Source organism: Acanthochromis polyacanthus, chromosome 23 (genome assembly GCF_021347895.1).
Source record: "Acanthochromis polyacanthus isolate Apoly-LR-REF ecotype Palm Island chromosome 23, KAUST_Apoly_ChrSc, whole genome shotgun sequence".
NCBI lineage: Eukaryota > Metazoa > Chordata > Actinopteri > Pomacentridae > Acanthochromis > Acanthochromis polyacanthus.
Genome location: NC_067135.1, coordinates 22452926 through 22472767, shown reverse-complemented (window position 1 = coordinate 22472767; position 19842 = coordinate 22452926). Strand labels below are relative to the sequence as shown.

The following is a 19842-nucleotide window of genomic DNA, read 5'->3' as shown; positions in this document are numbered from 1 at the left end:
GTGATTTGCAAATGCTCCTAATAGGTGTATTTTCAAGCCTTAGGGATGACGTCTTCTAGTAGCCATTGTAAGTTTCTTGTAGTGCAACAAACTCTGCATATGGAGGAGGTCGGGGTGGATGGATGGGCCACTGTAAAGTTCCTGTTTATAACCATAGTATTGTTTTCATCTGTGATTTTAAGTTTATTTTTGGCATATCTCTTCCTGCTCCTACAGATCATAATATAATGTAGCATCAGATGTCCTACATAGGTCTTTAGAGTGGATGATTTGATGGCGGGAAATGTAGTTTTTAAACTAGTGAAAGCCGCCTCATTGAAACATTCTCACTGTAAGCCACTCGGAAGAAGTGATGAGCAACTGCTTTTCCTAAGTGCGTCACGATTAGCTCACTGGTGCAAATGAAGCATTTAATCTGGATTTGGCTTAATAAGGTCAGCATGATGCTAATTTAATCAGTTTGGTGACTTTTAAATGCAATATTTTCAGGAAAAGAACCTTGAAATGTGTGTGAGGATGGGATTATGGTGTTACTGCATGAAATTCACACAATAGTTTTATATCTTTATTTGGTGTTGTAGTTGATTTGTAAGCTCTGAAAACGTTGTCCATGTACACATCCAAATCTAGTTTACAATGAATGCATGAAGCGAAGAAGAGCAGCAAAACAAACTGTTTTTTTTTAAAAAATGAACTCCTATGCAAAAGTAATAACAGGTTGTAGCAGTAGTTCAGGCCAGACTTCAATGTTCCAGAAAGTTTTTAAATCCTGAATCGACTTTAAGCAGGGACTTTCAGAAGGGCAGTGCCTTAAACTGAGAATGCAGTTTGTCAAGAGGGAAGTCTTACAGTGTCTAATTATAGGATTTGCTGTAATTCAATAAGGAGACTCGAGCATTTGGAAGTCCTAATGGGCATTTTTTTCACAAACGTCGGACATTTTATGGGCATTTTCTATCATACTGTATTGTATTTCAGGGTCACTTTAGTTCCCCTCCTGTGAAGAGCAGAGATAGAAAGACATTGAAACAAACTGAAGCACCCTTGAAACAGGATGCGTTTCATTAAAGAAAAGGCCATAATGATGCTAATAAAGTGGAAAATAATCAACTAAAATGTGTCATGGGGGGAAAAGGAGATGAGCTGTGAAGTCATTTTTCTCAGTTTTACTGCTCAGGCTGTTACTGCTGCAAGTAACAAGTAAGAATCCCTCTGAAACTGCAGAGCACAGTCCATTCTGGTTCTCTGGAAGGAAACAAATGCAGGTCATTGTGGTCATTGCATGCCGTTTTCATTTTCTGACTGTTGACTCGAACAGTTTAGAAATAAATGTGCACAATGTGTGGGATGCTGACGTATCAAAACTGCAGTCACACTAGATTTTATTGAGCTTTGTTTGACTTCTAAAACATGATGGAAAATACTTGTCAAGTAGCTTGTCATAAATTAAATGTTTATTACTTTCATACAGGTTCACCTCACTGAAATGAAAAAGTGGTCCTTGTAAGCTTATTAATAGTGTATCATCTTAAGTAAATGAACAAACAACACTTTCTGTTTAACGATTTCATGACTAAATGAAGAATAACTGCAGTGGATCACTAGTACTACTGCCTTAATTAATCAGAAAGTGTTTTGATACTCCTCCAAGATGGTATAGACACCTGCAAACTTGCAATACTTTGGTAAATTTCCACACCGATGCTAAATATAGTGGTGAGATATCCATCTGCAGACAGCAGATATTTCAGAACTCAGTTCTTTTGCACCTTTTTCAACATGTTTTTTTTTCAGGATGTGCGATTCTGCAGAGAAAAGAGGCAACTGGAGGAGGAGGAGGGCAAATTTATGACGCAGAAGGTTCACTCTCATTGTAACAGATCAATACAAGGGCACAGAGAGGAAGTTGTGGACAGCGTCTTCAATTTTGTTTGTGTTTAGACTCTCAAAAACATAAAATATGCGAAATACATGCAATTCAGTTTGGCTAGATGGCAAAATAAGAAAGATATGGCTGTTACAAATAAGTAAAGTGCCATGCAAAAGTATTTGCCCCTCTACAGAAATCTTCTAATTTTGCATTTATCTCACACCGATATGTTCTAATATTTATATTTATTGAATATTAGACAGAGATAACCCACAAAACACAAAATACAGTTTTAAATTATGGTTATTGAAGATATTGAAAACTTATATCAGCCCTGTGAAAAAGTAATTGCCCCCCCCCCTCCACTTGTGTCTGTAGAATAGTGTGAATTCAGTCACACTTCGTTTGGTTCTTTCTGAGCCACTCAGACATGGACTTGCTGGTGGTCTTTGGGTCTTTATCTTCTTTATCTTGCTGCATAAACCATCAGTGTTGAGCTTTAGGTCATGAACTGATGGTGGATATTCTCCATGAGGATTTTCTGATAGAGAGCAGAATTCATGGCTCCATCAGTGATGACAAGTCGTCCAGGTCCTCCAACCATCACACTACCACCACCATGTTTCACTGTTGGTGAAATGCTAATACTGAATTAGATCTTGTAGAATGCAATATCAGCTTCACACCAGATGGAACAGACCCATGTCTTCCAGAAAGTTCCACCTTTGACTCATCAGTCCACAGGATCTTATCCTAAAGTCTTGGAGCTCATCCACATATTTTTTTTGTAAATACCAGATGAACCTTCATGTTCTTTTTGGTCAGTAGTGGTTTGATCCTTCCAACTCTCCCATGGATCCATTTCCTCCCAGAGTCTTCCTTATTGTGGAATCATGTAGACAGACCTTAACTGAGGCCAGTGAGGTCTGCAGATCTTTAGATGTTCGTCTGGGTTCTTCTGTGACCTCCTGGATTAGATGTTGATGCTCTTTGAGAAATGTTGGTGGTTGGTCCACTCCTGGGAATGTCGTCGACTGTTCCATGTTTCTCCATTTGTGGATAATGTCTCTCACTGTGGTTCTCTGGAATCCCAGAGCCTCAGCAATGGCTTTGAAAACCTCCAGACTGATGGATGTCAGTAACTTTGTTCCTCATCTGTTCTTGAATCTCTTCAGAACGTGGCATCATGTGCTGCTTTTTCAGAGCCTTTAGCTACTTCACAATGAAGACAGGTTCTATTTAGTGATGTTTAGATTCAACAAGCTTGGCAGTAATCATATGTGAGTGTGGATGGAGAACCTGAACCCAACTGATGAATGAATTTTTGTAGATTGACAGCTAAGGGGGCAATTATTTTTTCACATAGGGCAAGATGGACAGAGCAGCATTTTTAATAAATTAGATCACCATTTAAAAGCTGCATTTTGCATTTTCTGGGGTTATCTTCGTCTTATATTAAAATCAGTTTGTCAAGCTGGAACATTTAAGTGTGACAAATATGCAAAAATAGAAGATTTCTGTTGGGGGACAAATACACTCTGCACACCGCCGTATATGACAGAAGAACAGAAAAGCAATATACTGGACTGTAAGAGTCATGTGGTCATAAAAATATGATAGAGAGAGAAGGAGATAAAGGGTTTTGTGATGTGAAAGGACATGCCGGGAGGAGAGAGAAGTTAGAACAAGAACGGCCTGCAGTGCTCTTTATTCTGTTGCTGCCAAATGGACTTAGAGGCTTTCAATGTCTTTATATGTCAGTGTTTGGTGGTCAGCTTGTGCTTGACGGCGACTCGAGGGAGCGTGTGGTTTTTTCTCATGTATATGTTGCTCTCTACACGGCTTTATCGGTGAAGCCAAAGCCATGAGAGCGAACCAGAACGGTAAAGCTGCAGCTAAACGATGAGCTGAAACTCACTGTAAAGCTCAGTAAAGCCAAGCGGAGCAGCACATTCAGCTGATGTGTCTTGTTATCGTCGTCTTTCACATTCCCACGTTGTTCTAGTACATTTGGTTCGTTTTTGTAATAAAAGCTTTGCTCTTAATTTGTGCACCTGCAGATATTTTAGAGCATGAGTGTCAAACATGCGGCCCGCAGGCCAAAACCTGCCCACCAGAGGGTGGACTTTGTTAAGTGTAAAAATTACAGAGAAGACATTATCTGTAAATATTAAATTTTTCAAACTGTACATTTAAAATAATTTTTGAACATAATTTGTTTTGATCATAAAGTAAAATGCTAGATTGTTCATTGTTCTTGTGTTGATTTGTGTCTAATTTTTTGTAATATTTTGTGTAGTTTTTATTGTTTATGTCTTTTTTGTCTGACTTGTCATTTGCTTTGTTTCTCATTTTGTCATTTTTTTGTCTCATTGTGTCATTTGTGTAATTTTTTGTGTTGTTTTGTGTCTTTTTTGTTGCTTTGTAACTTTTTTCTAAGTTTTTATGTTTTTTTGCTTTGTTTTGTGTTGTTTGTCTCATTCATGTCATTTTGTGTCTCGGTTTTACCATTTTGTCTCATTTTTGTCATGTTTTGTCTTGTTTTTGCTTTTTGTCTTTTTGTCTCACTTGTCATTTGTTTCATTTTTGTCATTTGAGTGCATTCTTCTGTAATATTTTGTCAAAATTTTTGCGTCGTTTTTGTTGCTTTGTATCTTATTTTTGTAATATTTTGTCTCATTTTTGTAATATTATGTCATGTTTTTTGTCTTTTTATGCTTGCTTTTGTTGGTCTCGTTTTGTAATATTTTGTCATGTTTTTTGTCTTTTTATGCTTACTTTTGTTGGTCTCATTTTTGTCATTTTGTGTTATTTTGTAATATTTTGTCTAATTTTTTTGTCTAATTTTTGTTGTTTTGTGTCTCATTTTTAAAATATTTTGTCTCATTTTTTGTCGTTTTGTGTCTCATTTTTGTAATATTTTGTCTTGTGTTTTGTTGTTTTTTTGTCTGACTTTTGTCGTTTTGATCTTTAAGTAAAATACTGTATCGATCAGTTCCAGATACCTGTGACTGAATGTTTTGTGCCTTTGTAGATACACTGTGATCTGGAAGTTGTAATGTGTAAATGAAAAAAATTAGGTATAATGTTATTGAAAGTGAACTTATTCTTCTTCAGAAATTTCAGGCTGTTCATGATGTTTTGTAGAAAGACACTTCCTTAAATGTGAACATTTTCAAAACATACTTTTTTGCATGAAAAAAAAGGAAAAATTAGGAATTGTGGCTATTTATAGGTTATTATCCTCTGATTTTATTTGTCCAGCCCACTTGAGATCAAACTGGGCTGAATGTAGCCCCTGAACTAAACTATGTTTGACACCCCTGCTTTAGAGGATCTTAAAGATCTGCGTCAATCCGTTAATGACAGTGGTGGGCGACCTTGTGTGACCTCTACCAGCTGGCTGCATTTAAACCCAGCTGTGTGTGTGTGGCTTGCAGTTTACTAGCTTAGATGTGTTGACTTAATAAATGGAGGGAAGAAGTGAAGGAGAGGGGAATAAAACGGCGGATCATCTCCTCATTGTGCATTCTTCCCATCTCTCTCCTTCACCCCCTCAATCTCATTCCCTGCACCGCTCACTTCACTTTCAATTTCTCTGCCTCCGTCTGAACCCACCCAGTCTCACCGTCTTCATTTATTCATTTCTCTGTCTGTCGGTACACATTTCTCTTTTTTCCCTCCGTCTCTTGCCACCTTCCTGCGGTCTTTCTCACAGTAATGGCCCGTTCTGATTGCACCAGATCAATAATGTTGCTTGTTGTGATTCTGAAATGGTTTGCGCTGTAAAATGTCATGAGAACTTTTATTTTGTCAGTTTTTTGAAAATGAGTTCAGCTACTAGCACATCCAACATCAGCTCCAGCTAAGGTTTAAGCACCTTCAGTTGTTGGTTTGCTGTAGTATCAGCCACCACAGGTGACAAATTTTGTAGGTTTCAACAGGTTATTTGCTGTTTTATTACCCTTTTAGTCCTTTTTTTAAAAATTAGTCGATGCCAATGTTGATTATTGGTAACCAAGAAAAGCAGATAGCCAATATTTGCAACTGATACACACTAAATGCATTGTTTTAACAGCATGTGATAGCAGAGAACCTATCATTCATAACTAGGCTTCTTCATTAATAAGGGTGCAGATAATTGAATATGCAAAATAGGAATCGGAGTGATTAAGTTATCTCCTGTTTATGTGACTAGGTTTTATCAGTTCGTCTTAATCTTTCACTGTTCTGTCACTTTTATTGTCCACTAGTGTCCAGATCTTAAAGCTTTATTCATTTTTCTTGTCTAGACTGTGTTTCAGGTTAATCTTTGGCTGCCTTCTACCTTAGCCGCTAGCCGTTAGCGCAGCCTTAGCCACTGTAAGAGAAGCTAACTTCCTGGTTTGAGTTTCTTGTTCGGTTTTTGCTGCTTGAGAGACATTTTTGAGAGAGAAGGCTGCATCGGACCTGATGTCGAGCATTTAATTTATCAGTAGTCAATCGATAAAAGTACAGATAGTTGATAAAATGCCAAATATTGGCCATGATAATCCACCAGACAGATAATCGATAGATTCTTAGTCCTGATCAAGGGATTTTTCTTCCTATTTAATATTTAGCATTTGCCAATACATTTCCACTTACTTATTTCCTACATAATGCATACTTCAAGTACTTCAAAGTTACTAAAATCAATCCAGTGTACATACTTGCCAACTGAAAAGCTTTGCAATGCATTTAAAAAAGCATTTCTGCTCCCAAGCTGTTCCTTAGTGTTATGAATGTGGTTATTAACATTAAAAAACTGTAAATAACGGAAAATATTTTTTAGTTATTGTTTTAAAAAATCAGGTTTAAATGCTGTAAAACTGTGCCATTTTATTGTTTTTTTTTCTATTCTATTAACTGGCCTGCCAGTTTTGTGACTGTACTGATATAATCAATAATTAAACAAACAACTGTTAATTGTTTACAGTGTATGAGGAAAGGGATCCATTAGAGCTGTAAGAGTTGTTTAATAGACGATTTTCTAAATAATAAATTAATCAGTAATGATTCTGAGAGTTGATAAAGCAGGTTAGTACATTTTTAAGGAAATAAAAGCTTTAAATAATTGATTAAAGTTTCTTAAATGTGACTATTTCCTGATGTCTTTCCGTGTAGCCGCGTAAAAAAATTTAAAAAAAGTAGTCGCATAAACACAAAACTTGGACGACAACGAACATATCAAAAGTCATTAAAAATAATACAAAAATAAAAGCATTGAGTAGAGCAAGTTTTGAGAACAAGTCAATGAACTAAAATGGAATTATAATAAGATTAAATTAAAGCCTTGAATTAAAGGATAGAAATGCTTTATATTGTTCTGCAGGTTATTCCAGGTTGCAGAATCACAGCAGGGAAAAGCAGATTTCCCAAGCTCAGTAAAAAGAGCCGACACCTGCAGCTAATCCAATTATTAGAGCGTGCGTGGAATATATTTGGATTGTGGACAAAACATTTGTCACTGGTAAACATTTTTCAACAGTTTCTGTCATTTTATAAACCAGTGATAGTTTCGATTTATCTGAAACCAAAATCCCATTTTTAAGAGAACCCTGGCAAAGAAGTCGTGTCGTTACACAAGGTTATATTATATTACTGACATCGGACAAGACTTAAACACACCAGAGGCTTAAGATAACCAAACCAAAATGCAGTTTAGGATTTGCGCTTTGCAGTTGAACATCTTTTGATTAGAGCTTTGCACTGATGAGGCTCCAGTGTGTTTTTAAAGGATTTTCAAGAACCAGGAAGCAAAATAGAAAGTTCAGAGTAAATCCTGGGCACCCTGTAGAGCTGCCTTTAGAAAGTTCTACCAAAAAGAGGACACAAATAAGAAGAGTGTCGTGGAAATTTGCTCAGAAAACACAAATCACTTTGCTGGGTCGTTTTGATATAGTATATGTCGCAGAGGAATATAGAGTTCATTGAGATTCTCAAAGGGGAACTGCAACAGCTTTTATAGTGAATAGACGGACAGAAATCCCTTTTCATTGGCCATTGTCAGTTCTATAACGTTTAAGAACCAGAATCCTCCTCAAACCTTTTTTAGGAGTGTAAAAACTGACCCGTCCAGACATAGACTCCACTAGACCCTGAAGGTGTGCTGTGGTATCTGGCACCAAGATGTTAGCAGCAGATCCTTGAAGTCCTGGAAGCTGTGAGGTGAGGCCTCCATGGATCACACTTGCTTGTCCAGCACATCCTACCGATGCGCCATTAGATTGAGATCTGGGGAAATTGGAGGCCAAGTCAACACTTCAAACTGGTTGTTGTGCTCCTCAAACCATCCCTGAACCATTTTTGCTTTGTGGCACAGTGCATTATCCTGCTGAGAGAGGCCACAGCCATCAGGGAATAACACTTCCATGAAGGGCATGCATGGTCTGCAGCTATGCTTAGTTTGGTGGTACTTTTCAAAGTAAAATCTACATGGATGGCAGGTCACAAGGTTTCCCAACATCACACTGCCTCTGCCGGCTTGCCTTCTTCCCAAAGTACATGCTCAGCTGGTGTGATATGTTCCCTTAGATATCCATGTGAATTTGAAGTCATTTTGGACAATTTTTAAGAATTTTGGACTAATTTTGGATAAACTTAGGTCATTTAGGACAAATTTCACTTAACTTCTGACACGTTTTAGAAATTTTGGATAAGTTTAAGTCATTTGGGGCATTTAGAAGCAATATTTTTGCCAAGATTTAGGTCATTTTAAACTAATTTTGGGTCATTTTGAGAATGTTGTAGTCATTGACTTTATTTTGGAGATATCTGACTTATTTTAGATGTTTTTCTGTCTATTTTGGATGAACTTAAATAATTTTGGACAGATTTCATCTGATTTTGGACACAATTTAGACAAATTTTAAGAATTTTAGAAAAGTTAGTCATTTTGGACTATTTTGGGTAATTTCTGACAAAATTTCTGACAAAATTTCTGTCATTGTGGACACATTTTGAGTCTATTTGAAATAATGTGTGAGGCTAGAAGCAGAACAGGGCACACAAGGACATGTTACTTTTGCACCTTCTTAATTTTTTTTTTTAAAGTATCACGTTTGGACTAATTTTAGGTCATTCTGGACAATTTTTTAATGCATTTTGGACAACTTTAAGTCATTTGAGACAGATTTCACCTAATTTTGGACACATATTGGTCAAATTCTAGGAATTTTAGAGAAGTTTTCATCATTTTGACCACTGCAGGCCAGGAACACCCCACAAGATCTGCAGTTCTGGTGATGCTCAGATCCAGTCGTCAACTTTGAGGACAAAATGTTCACTCGCTGCCTGATGGATCCAACCAACTAGCAGGAGCCATGATGAATAATCAGTGTTATGCACTTCACCTGTCAGTGGTCAGAATGTTATACCTGACTGATGTAGATGATAATGATAATGTTAAAGATCCTGATTGTTTCTGCTTTGCTCTGCAGCCCTGGTGTCTGCATACTTCTGACCGCTCTGCTCTGTTTTCTAGTCACATCACTGATAGTCCTTCTCCACACCAACCCCTCCTCTCTTTTCTTATTTCTCACTCTACCTCCTCCACTCCACTCCATCCCCCATCTCTCTCTCTCTCTCTCTCTAGTTCTAACTCAGTGTCGCTCTCTCTCCATCCCTGACTCCTGATTGGCTGCGTTCTGCCGGGTTCTTTATGAATTGAACAGCAGCGACTGGATGGCTGGGAGATGATCAACACAACTCTCTCTCGCTCTCTCTCTCTCTCTCTCTCTCTCTCTCCGATGTACGCACATGATCACCGGCGAACCTTTCACTCCAACATGCACAGCTACATATACGCACACATGCATGCTCTCTCTCTCACACACACACACACACACACACACTAGCCTGCTTTGTCAACAGCTCACGTAGCGGCGCACTCACCCGAGCTAACACATACACTCGTAACGTAGGACACACAAACACACACACTCTCTCATCTGCAATCACACGCCGAGCTTGACACACACACACACACACACACACACACACACACACACACACACACACACACACACACACACACCACGCACCACAGACATGCAGCAGACACACACTCGGCTTCGGTGATGCTGTGACGCTCCGTCCTCCCTCCTCGCTCTCACACACACTTCTCGACTGTCACTCTCCTCGCACATGCTTTAACACATACACACTTCGTCAGTCAGTCAGTCAGTCAGTCAGTCAGTGAGTGTGTGTCGGTGGCATGAAGCGGTGATGTTTTGGGACAGGAAGAATAGTATGGGCAATTCCCAACGGCGGCCCAAAGGAAGGCACAGACCCAAATCGGCAACAGGTACTTTATCCTTCTATCTGTATTTCTTGTCAGCCTTTTTCCCCTCGTGTCACACTTCACCACTCTGGCTATTGTGTCCAGTTTCTGCGTGTCATCAATCCATCCATCCATCCATCTTATACACACAAACACTCCATTCATTTACCTGGTTGCTCTAATGTTTATTTTTCCACCCATTTCTGCGCCCCTCTTGATCACCTCCTCTCCATCAACCCATCCATCTTTCCATCATTTCCTTCCATTTATTCGCCTCACAGCTTATCTACCCCATATATGCCTTTCTGCCTTTTCATCTTCCCATTTCTGGCACCAAATTAGTCATATTCAGGTGTCTCACTGTCTGTGCATCCCTCTTTTCCCCATAATTCCATCCATCCATCCTACTACTATCATTCACTTTTTCCATCCAAAGTGTTTAATGTCCACATTAGCTGAACTTATCTTTTGATTTTAAACATCCTTCCATCCAAAATGCCTCGAATTCGAGGGGTTTGCGCATTCCTCTTTTCCCATCCATCCATCTATCCTTCCATACACACAGATGCTGGCAAGCTTCCATCCATTCTGTATCTTTATTGTGAAGCCATGCGGGCCATTGTTCAGTTCATTTATCTCCATCCATTCTTCTATTTTTCCTCCTATTGAGCCTGCATTCATTCTCCCTTGTGTCCATTATTGATCCAGCTACAGTTTCTAGCACTGTTTTGCCTTCCAGGACATGTCCACGTCCATTTGTACGTCTCACATCCCTGTGGGCCTGCATCTACTCCATCTATCCATCTCCTCCAGTTTCCTACGTTTGGGTTGCCAGGTTTGAATGAAGTGGGTCAATTGGTCGCTTGCCTCTTGGCATGTAATCGCACTGAGGGACTGTGTGTGTGTCTGTGTGTTTGTGTGCAACGTCCACACTTTTTGCTTTAACTGCTGCCACTCGGTTCCAAAGTATTTGTGTATGCAAACGCTGAGGTTTCACACGTTTCTGCATACCACATGCTGCAGTCTCGTGCATGCACGTGTGTGTTTGTGTGTGTGACGTCTCGGTTGTGCTGCCTCGTCCTGCATGGCTGGATGGGATTACTAGTGGGCTCTTTAATTATCTCTGAGGATGAGCGAGAGACCGAGCGAGGTGGAGATGGTGTGCTGGAGAGAGAGAGAGAGAGAGGGAGAGAGAGGGGAAGGGAAGCGGAGATGACAGCCCTTGTAAATCTGCCCCTCTTACTCGCTTCCTCGATAAGGAGAGGGATGGAGGGGGCAGCGGGAGGTGAGGAAGAGGAGGGAGAGGATGGAACAACATTCGATGAAGAAATCCGAGAGCGGAGTGCAGGCTTGATGAGGGAGGGAGGAAGAGGACGTGGCGTTAAAAACACACATGCAAAGTGTTTGTGTCATTCTGCAGAGCTGCTCAGTGCCAGCTGAGAGTAAACACACCCATATGCTCACACACTCCCAGAGAGCCACATGCATGTGTGTGTGCGTGTAGCATGTGTGTAAGCCATAACACAAACTGACAGCCGACCACACACACCTGCCATGGTGCAATAATAAGCACAAGACGTTTCCTCATACATTTGACCTTGACTTTAATCTGAAGCACATTTGTCGCCTTCTGACGGTGGTGACGGCCACATCACTGTCACCAGGTGCTGCTTTACGTCCACGACCGTGTAATTTAGCATGATTACTGGCGTGGTGGCGATACGGTCAGGGACAAGAGGCATAATTGATGCTTAATGGGCAGAAGACGGAAGTGCATTTTTCATGAATGGAGGAGATTGTGCAGCAGCGTTGGTCTTTTGGTGAAGCGATTAACCCTCTGAACCCTCCTGTCACATCTTTACCCACTGTGGACTCATTTTCTCTTCAATATAAACTCCTTCTACCTCCATGGAAACAACAACCACAAAGAAGGACTCTGACATGTCATATGTGCAGCATGGCAGTTATAAGTTAAAACTGAGTACACACCTCACAGTTCTGCAATTATTTAACTATATCTTTTCATGAAACAGCACCGAAGAAAAGACACTTTGATGCTATGTAAAATAGTCGGTGTACACCTTGTATAACAGTGTAAATTTACTGTCTCCTCAAAATAACTCAACACACAATCATTAAAGGCATTAGAGGAGATTTAATTTCCTACGACTTTGAACGTAGCATGCGCATACGCACACGCACATACAACCTCTCCCTCACACCCCTCTAACCTCCCCCTCTTAACATTTACCAAGAAACGCCCCCCTCCAGAAACTTGCGTAGGACTCGTGAAGTTGCCTACTGAAGTTAGCCAAATGACTCGCCAATAATCACTTTTGTTTTTGCATTCTCGCGATCCAGTTGTCTTTTATTTTCTCTGACCTCAAAAAATGACTTTCTTTTACGGCTGGGTCCCCCTGGATCTTTATCTGCCATTATGTCAAAAAAGATGAGCAAAACAAGTCGCCAGCTAACTACGAAGCTATACCAAAGCAACACATACACAAAACACGTAAGTCCAAGGCGTACGTAATCTACGTAACTGGGCCTGAGCCGGAAGTTTTTTGATTGACAGGAAAGGGAGCAAACCAAACGCCTCGGTCCGAGCGCATTGATTGGCTGTTGTTTTTCAGGTCCTGCCATGTCCACAGTTATTTTTTTTAAAAATTCTTTTAGAAACCATACATACAAGTCCACTAAAGGTCAGTATATTCATTTTATGTGAATCAGACAAATTAAACAACAAAAACATCCTCCATAATGCCTTTAATGTCTAAACCGCTGGCAACAAAAGTGAGTAGACCCTGAAGTGGAAATGCCAAAATTGGGCCCAAAGTGTCAGTATTTTGTGTGGCTGCCATAATTGTCCAGCTCTGCCTTAACCCTCTTCGGGATGGAGTTCACCAGAGCTTCACAGGTTGCCACTGGAATCTTCTTGCACCCCTCCTTGACGACATCATGGAGCTGGTGGATGTCAGAGACCTTTCACATCTCCACCTTCCATCTGAGGATTCCCCACAGATGCTCAATAGGGTTTAGGTGTGGAGACATGCTTGGCCACTCCATCACATTTACCCTTGGCTACTTTAGCAAGGCAGTGGTCGTCTTGGAGGTGTGTTTGGGGTTGTTAAAGTATCAAACCCACTTTGTAAGAGACTGTATATTTTTAATCATTTTTTAGTATTTTGCTTAACATGTAAACACTGCCTGCAGTTCAGCCGAAGTTTTGTCACATGACTTTTGGTCACATCTCCGTACAACATGGCTTCATAGTTGTGCCGAGTAGTTGAATTGTCTGGGTTTTATTTTTTGCAGAATGCAGTGACAGGAGCAAATTTTTTAGTGAGACATTTAGAACACAGTGATTTTGATGCGCTCATTTTCTCTGCAATTTGAAACCCTGCACCAGTGTGAAAACAGAAGAATAATGGCCAGATGTAGAAGGAGCTCAGTAGTGTCTTCTGTGCAGTTGTAATGTCATAAATACTAAAAAAAAAGGATAAAGCTTGTCAATTTTTTACATTATTTTCCAAAAATTCGAAGAACCCAGAATCAACATTGTTGTGTCCTGAGAGTTCATACTACCTGTCCACTAGGTGGCAGTGGAGCGTTGTTATTGATAAGGAACTGAAGAAGAAGTAAGCAGTCGTAAAGTGGTGGAAAGTGTTGAAGTGTCGTGTTGTTATGAAAATGCGCGCCCACAGTAAAGACGAAAAAGAAATTCCTCTGCGTAGTGTTTCCTTCTTCAAGTGTTTTTGCCCGAAAACACAACAAATTGGCGACGAGGATGGCTTTGGCTACTACTCCTATGCCTCCTGCTTTTCTACAATGCCCGGGAGAATCTTCTATGCCGTTTGCAACTTGGCTGAAGATGTTTGAAAACTACCTGCTCGTGATTGATGCGGCAGGACAAGAGTGGCCCGACACCCGACTGCGAGCGGTACTACTGCATAGCGTCGGTACTGAAGCACAGAGGATTTTCTACACATTGCCTGAAACGGGTACTACTTATGCTCATGCTGTGGCTGCCTTGAGAGCGCATTTTGTGCCGAAGGTAAATGTGATTGCTGAAAGACATAAGTTTCGCCAACGAGCGCAGAGACATGATGAAACGATGGCTCAATACGTCTCCGCCCTACGTGAGATGCTGTTATTGTGTGACTTTGGGAATGCAGAACAAGATATGTTACGAGACCAGATTGTCGAAAAAGCTTACAATGGACGCATACGTGAACGTTTATTACTAGAAGATAAACTGACACTGGATAAAGCCATACAGATTGCTAACCAAGTGGAAGCTGCTGCACGTGATGCTAGTACTTTCTCACACAGTGATGTACCAGTACGGGAGATAAGCAAGCTGCCAAAAAGAGGAGGGGGGCGCTTCAACAGTTCAGGTGGACAAAAGAAAGGTGAAGCAAAGACGACACACACTCGCAAATGTTTCAGATGTGACTCAGATAAACATCTGGCAAATTCTCCAAAATGTCCTGCTACAAACAAAGTGTGCAAATCGTGTGGAAAGACTGGACATTTTTCAAAAGTGTGTCGTTCAAGTCCAAAACATGAAGTGAGGGAGGTTGTTATTCCTGAACTGACTGTACTGTTTCTGCAAGATGCTGCCCCAGAGGGAAAAAAAATAATGTGCAAAGTGGATTTAGGCACATTCCCAAATATGCAGACACGTGAGATGATAGTCGATACTGGATCATCAGTGTCAATATTACCAGCCCATGTCTACGAGTATGCATTCCGTCATTTACCCCTGACAGAAGCAAAGATTCCACTGGTGACATACTCAGGGCAGAGAATCCCAGTCCGAGGCATACTGGATACACAGATACACCATGATGGCTATTCTGCCCCAGCTTCCTTCTACATTGTGGAGTCAGGTTCACTACTGCTGGGATTGGACCTAATCAAAGCACTGGATATTGTCATCAAAGGAAACAGAGTGATTCTCAAAGCAGAACAGAAAGTAAGAGTGCTATCTGCTGCCCCACCTCCACCTGCTGATCCACCTCTATCTGCTGCTCCACCTCCACCTACTGATCCACCTTCATCTCCACATGTCACTACAGCCCCATCTACATCTGCTATGGGCTGTGTGAAAAATTTTGTGCACAAAGTCAAGGTCAGAGATAATGTGAAGCCAGTGCAACAAAAACTAAGGAGATTGCCTTTTGCTATCAGGGATGCTGTTTCTGCAGAATTGAAGCGGCTGCTGGACGCCGACATCATCGAGAAAATTGATGCATCTCCCTGGGTGTCGCCGATTGTAGTGACGCAGCGAAAGAATTCATCCAGAATACGCATGTGTTCAGACCTCAGAGAACCAAACAAGGCTATAGTGACTGATAGTTACCCCATTCCACACATGGAGGAGCTCTTTTCAGAGCTCAGAGGAGCAAGCATCTTCTCGACCATCGACCTGGCCAATGCCTACTACCAGGTTCCTCTGCATGAGGAGAGCAGAGATCTAACTGCCTTCATAACTCATGAGGGGTTGTTCCGATACAAGCGCGTTTGCTATGGATTGGCATCAGCACCGTCAGCATTCCAGAAAATGATGTCCATTGTGCTGCAAGGTCTGCCGGGGGTTCAAGCATATTTAGATGACATCATAGTGTACTCATCCAGCCGTGCTGAGCATGACACGCGCCTCAAAGCTGTACTCCATAAGTTACAGGAAGCCGGTCTACGTCTGAACACAGAGAAATGCAAATTCTACCAACAAAAGCTGACTTACCTGGGCCACACTATAACTGAAGCTGGTTTGCTGCCAAATGATGACCACGTGGTAGCCATTCGAGACGCTCCAGCACCTGCAGATGCTACTTCCCTCAGATCTTTCCTTGGTCTGACATCCTGGTACTCAAAATTCATCCAAAATTATGCAACTGTAGTGGAACCAATGAGAGCAATACTACGTGATGCCACATTCACTTGGACTGAAGAAGCACAGAGAAGTTTCCAGCAGGTAAAGATACTTATTACTGACAGCCCAGCACTTGCCATGTTTGACCCTTCACTGCCCACGATAGTGTCCACGGATGCTTCAGATTACGGACTAGGTGGGGTCCTGACACAGATCCACTCAGACAATTCTGAAAGAACAGTGGCATTTGCTTCCCGCTCACTGAGTGCTGCTGAGAGGAAATATTCAGTTGTAGAGAAAGAAGCATTAGCCTGTGTCTGGGCTACAGAACGATGGAGAACTTACTTATGGGGAACAAAGTTCACCTTACGAACTGATCATCAGGCCTTAACCACACTCCTGAACTCAAAGGGCATGGGTAGGGCTGGTATGAGAATAGCACGTTGGTCTGCCAGGCTACTCTGTTTCAACTATGATATTGTCTACAGGCCTGGTGCACAGAACCATGCAGCGGACTGCCTATCTCGTTTGCCACTGCCATACCACCAGAATGACCTTCCAGACATGGAGCCAGAGACTGTTGCTGCTGTGTCTGTTCTCCTGACTGCTGTCCCCATGTCTGATTTTTCTGATGTCTGCTCTTCCTGCCCAGAACTGCGTCAGCTATGCCACTATATGACAAATGGATGGCCTGCGTCTCCTAAGCGTCTACCTGCAGACATGTTGCCTTACTACCAGGTTAGGAATGAACTGTCCACACATGGGTCACTTGTAGTAAGAGGGAGCTACAGGCTAGTGGTGCCAGTACAACTACGTTCACATATGGTACATCTAGCACATGAGAGCCACCAAGGCATAGTCCGTACCAAACAGCGACTCAGAGACTTGTACTGGTGGCCTAAGATGGATGTGCTGGTACAATCAGTCATTGCCACATGTGTTCCTTGCCAGCTGAATGACAAGACCGCACAAACAAATCCTGCACCATTGACACCTGTTCCTTTGCCTGATGGGCCTTGGCAGAAGCTGGCACTGGACATTGTTGGCCCATTCGAGATTGGTCCAGCTGACTGCAAGTTTGCTATTACTATGGTGGACTATTATTCAAAGTGGCCAGAAGTGTGTTTTGCTCCACAGTGCACCACGGCTACAGTAATTCACTTCATGAGGACTGTTTTTAGCCAAAAAGGAAATCCTATAGCAGTTGTTACAGACAATGGCCCACAGTTCACATCCACAGAACTTTCTTCTTTTCTGAAGGAACGAGACATCCAACACATCAGAACAACAATATACCACCCACAAGGAAATGGAGCTGTAGAGAGGTTTAATAGAGTGTTAAAGGAAAGTATTCTTACTGCAGAGCGAGAGAGAGCTCCATGGAAAAACTTTATCACTGAGTTCCTGCAAGCCTACAGAGCTACACCGCATGCAACCACAGGGTTATCACCATTCCAGCTCATGTATGGCAGGACGATGAGAACCAAACTCTCTGTCCAACGCGATTTCACAGCTGCTCAAGACGAAGAACTGAGAGACAGAGTCAAAAACAAGCAATTACAAATGAAAACAAACACAGACACCAAGAGACACGCCAAGGCTCCTAAGCTGCACCCAGGAAGCTTGGTACGTGTGAGGAAACCTGTGCATGTTAAGAAAGGAAAATCCAAGTTCAGTGAGCCTTTCAAAGTCCTGCAGAAAAAAGGACCTCATAGCTACACACTCACAGATGGGAAAACTTGGGATGCTTCACACCTGTCGGTGCTACCTGAGACCTTCACTCTTCCTGCTGAAGAACAGAGGCCAGAAGAGCCGGCCCCGAGTGACAGCCTACCAAGTAGAAACCAGCGAAACAGGAGACCTCCTGAGTGGCTGGACGACTTTGTCACTTGAGAACATAAGGATTTAAAATCGGCTGCATTAGTTATATTAAGAAAGATTATAAGAAGACCTATGCAGTTATGTTGCAGTATTATATAAAGGGAAATGTGTACTGAAAATTGTTGTTGGTGAAGTAACGTTCAGACTACTACTACAGACAATAGTGTTCGAAAATGTTTTGCAATTACCCTATTTGATTGGTGTAGAAGTAACACTTTTAAGAAAGGGGGAAATGTTGTGTCCTGAGAGTTCATACTACCTGTCCACTAGGTGGCAGTGGAGCGTTGTTATTGATAAGGAACTGAAGAAGAAGTAAGCAGTCGTAAAGTGGTGGAAAGTGTTGAAGTGTCGTGTTGTTATGAAAATGCGCGCCCACAGTAAAGACGAAAAAGAAATTCCTCTGCGTAGTGTTTCCTTCTTCAAGTGTTTTTGCCCGAAAACACAACAAACATGTCAACATGTACATCAACATTTTTGTTGTACTCACATTTGTTAGCAGCACTGGGAAAAAAGTGGTGACTCTAGACAGTATGAAATGTTTTACTGGTTATGTTTTTAATTAGTTTCAGTTCTTTTGCTGGGTAAACACTGCCTGCAGTTTATCTGAAGTTTTGTCACATCACTGTTGCATAGTTGTTGTGAGAAGCTGAATATTGAATTTTTTATTTTATTTTTATGCAAAATGTGGTTAGAAAAGCAAAATTATTTAGTGAGACTTGTGGAATAAAGTGATTTTGATGAAAAATCATGATTTTAAATTTAGTTTTAGTTAAGTTTACCAATGGATGGGTGCATCACAAATGAGTTGTTTAAGGTAGTGATTTGTTTCTACAGTTTCTGGCTCTAGTAGATGGTGAAATTTAATGTAGTATTTTAACATCCATAACATTATCAACATTCATAATGTTACTCTTTATGGATGTTGTGCAGGACAAATGGTTTGTAAACAGTTTTTATTTTCCCATTTCAATAAAGACACACCACATGAGGTCCTACTAAAGTTTCTGCTTTCTGGGTTATCTCTTTTGGCAGAAATGTTCATTTAGTTGCAGGAAATCGTTCTTAAGTGTATTTCCTTTTGTCAAACAGGCATTTCTGCCATTATATTTACATTAAGTCAACATGCCTTAAAGGTGTTGCAGTTAAAACTGTGCAGCAAGTTCAAATAAAATGGTTGAAACATCTGAAAAAAAGCTTCTAAGTGGACCTTTAGTTGAGACAGTTTCGTCAAACTACACTATGTAGTTTCTTCAGTCTTGTATTTCTTTGTGTTTTTCTTGTTTTTACTCATGAGAACCAGGAAAATTCTGTTAGATCTACTTGCTGTAATTGTTAGCGCAGTAAATGTCTGTTATCAGCTGTGATCACAAACACAAGCCTTTTCAGCTGTAGTTTGGTTACAATCAGGCAATAAAACCACTTGGTTAAGTTTAGATAAAGATCATAGTTTGGGTTAAAAAACACCCTTAACCAGCTCTATTTGTGTGGACTCCACCAACCAATTTAATGGGCTTCTGCACTGAGAGTTAAATTTATCCTCTTTAAATCAGTAGCCTTTACGCATTCAGATGCTGTGATTCCTTGCTTTTGATTTTCTGTTGGAGGACTTTTAATTTCCTCATTGCTTGGACTATTCAGCTGTTGCTTCTCGCATTAGCGGCTAATTCCCTTCTTTCTTCTGTTTGTTTCAAGTGAATTGAAATAAATAACTCTTAATCAAAGACTTTTTTCCACAGCAAACACCTGCAAATAAGTGATAGAACTACCTGATTCTCCTCCTTCTTTTTGTTCTGTCCTACTTTGTTTCTGCCTCTATTTGTTTAGTCCAGCAGATGTGGGTGATTGAAGGCAACCAGTTCTACCTGTTCAACACTTTATAGAGTTTTTTTTAAGAAGTCTGATTGCTGGAGT

General features: G+C 40.9%; 1 protein-coding gene across 3 annotated transcripts in view; it reads left to right on the top strand.

The window, feature by feature from the left end:
• Positions 1-19842, top strand: part of nhsl2 (NHS-like 2) — a 222671-nt gene that overhangs the window by 87956 nt on the left and 114873 nt on the right. The window contains exon 1 of one of the 3 annotated variants that reach the window (XM_051944090.1): positions 9646-10196. The exons of the other annotated variants lie outside the window; for them this stretch is intronic. Coding sequence (XP_051800050.1) covers positions 10118-10196 — 79 coding nt within the window. The 5' untranslated portion in view covers positions 9646-10117. Of the gene's footprint in view, positions 1-9645; positions 10197-19842 lie in introns of those variants that run through there. 3 annotated transcript variants of the gene reach the window in all.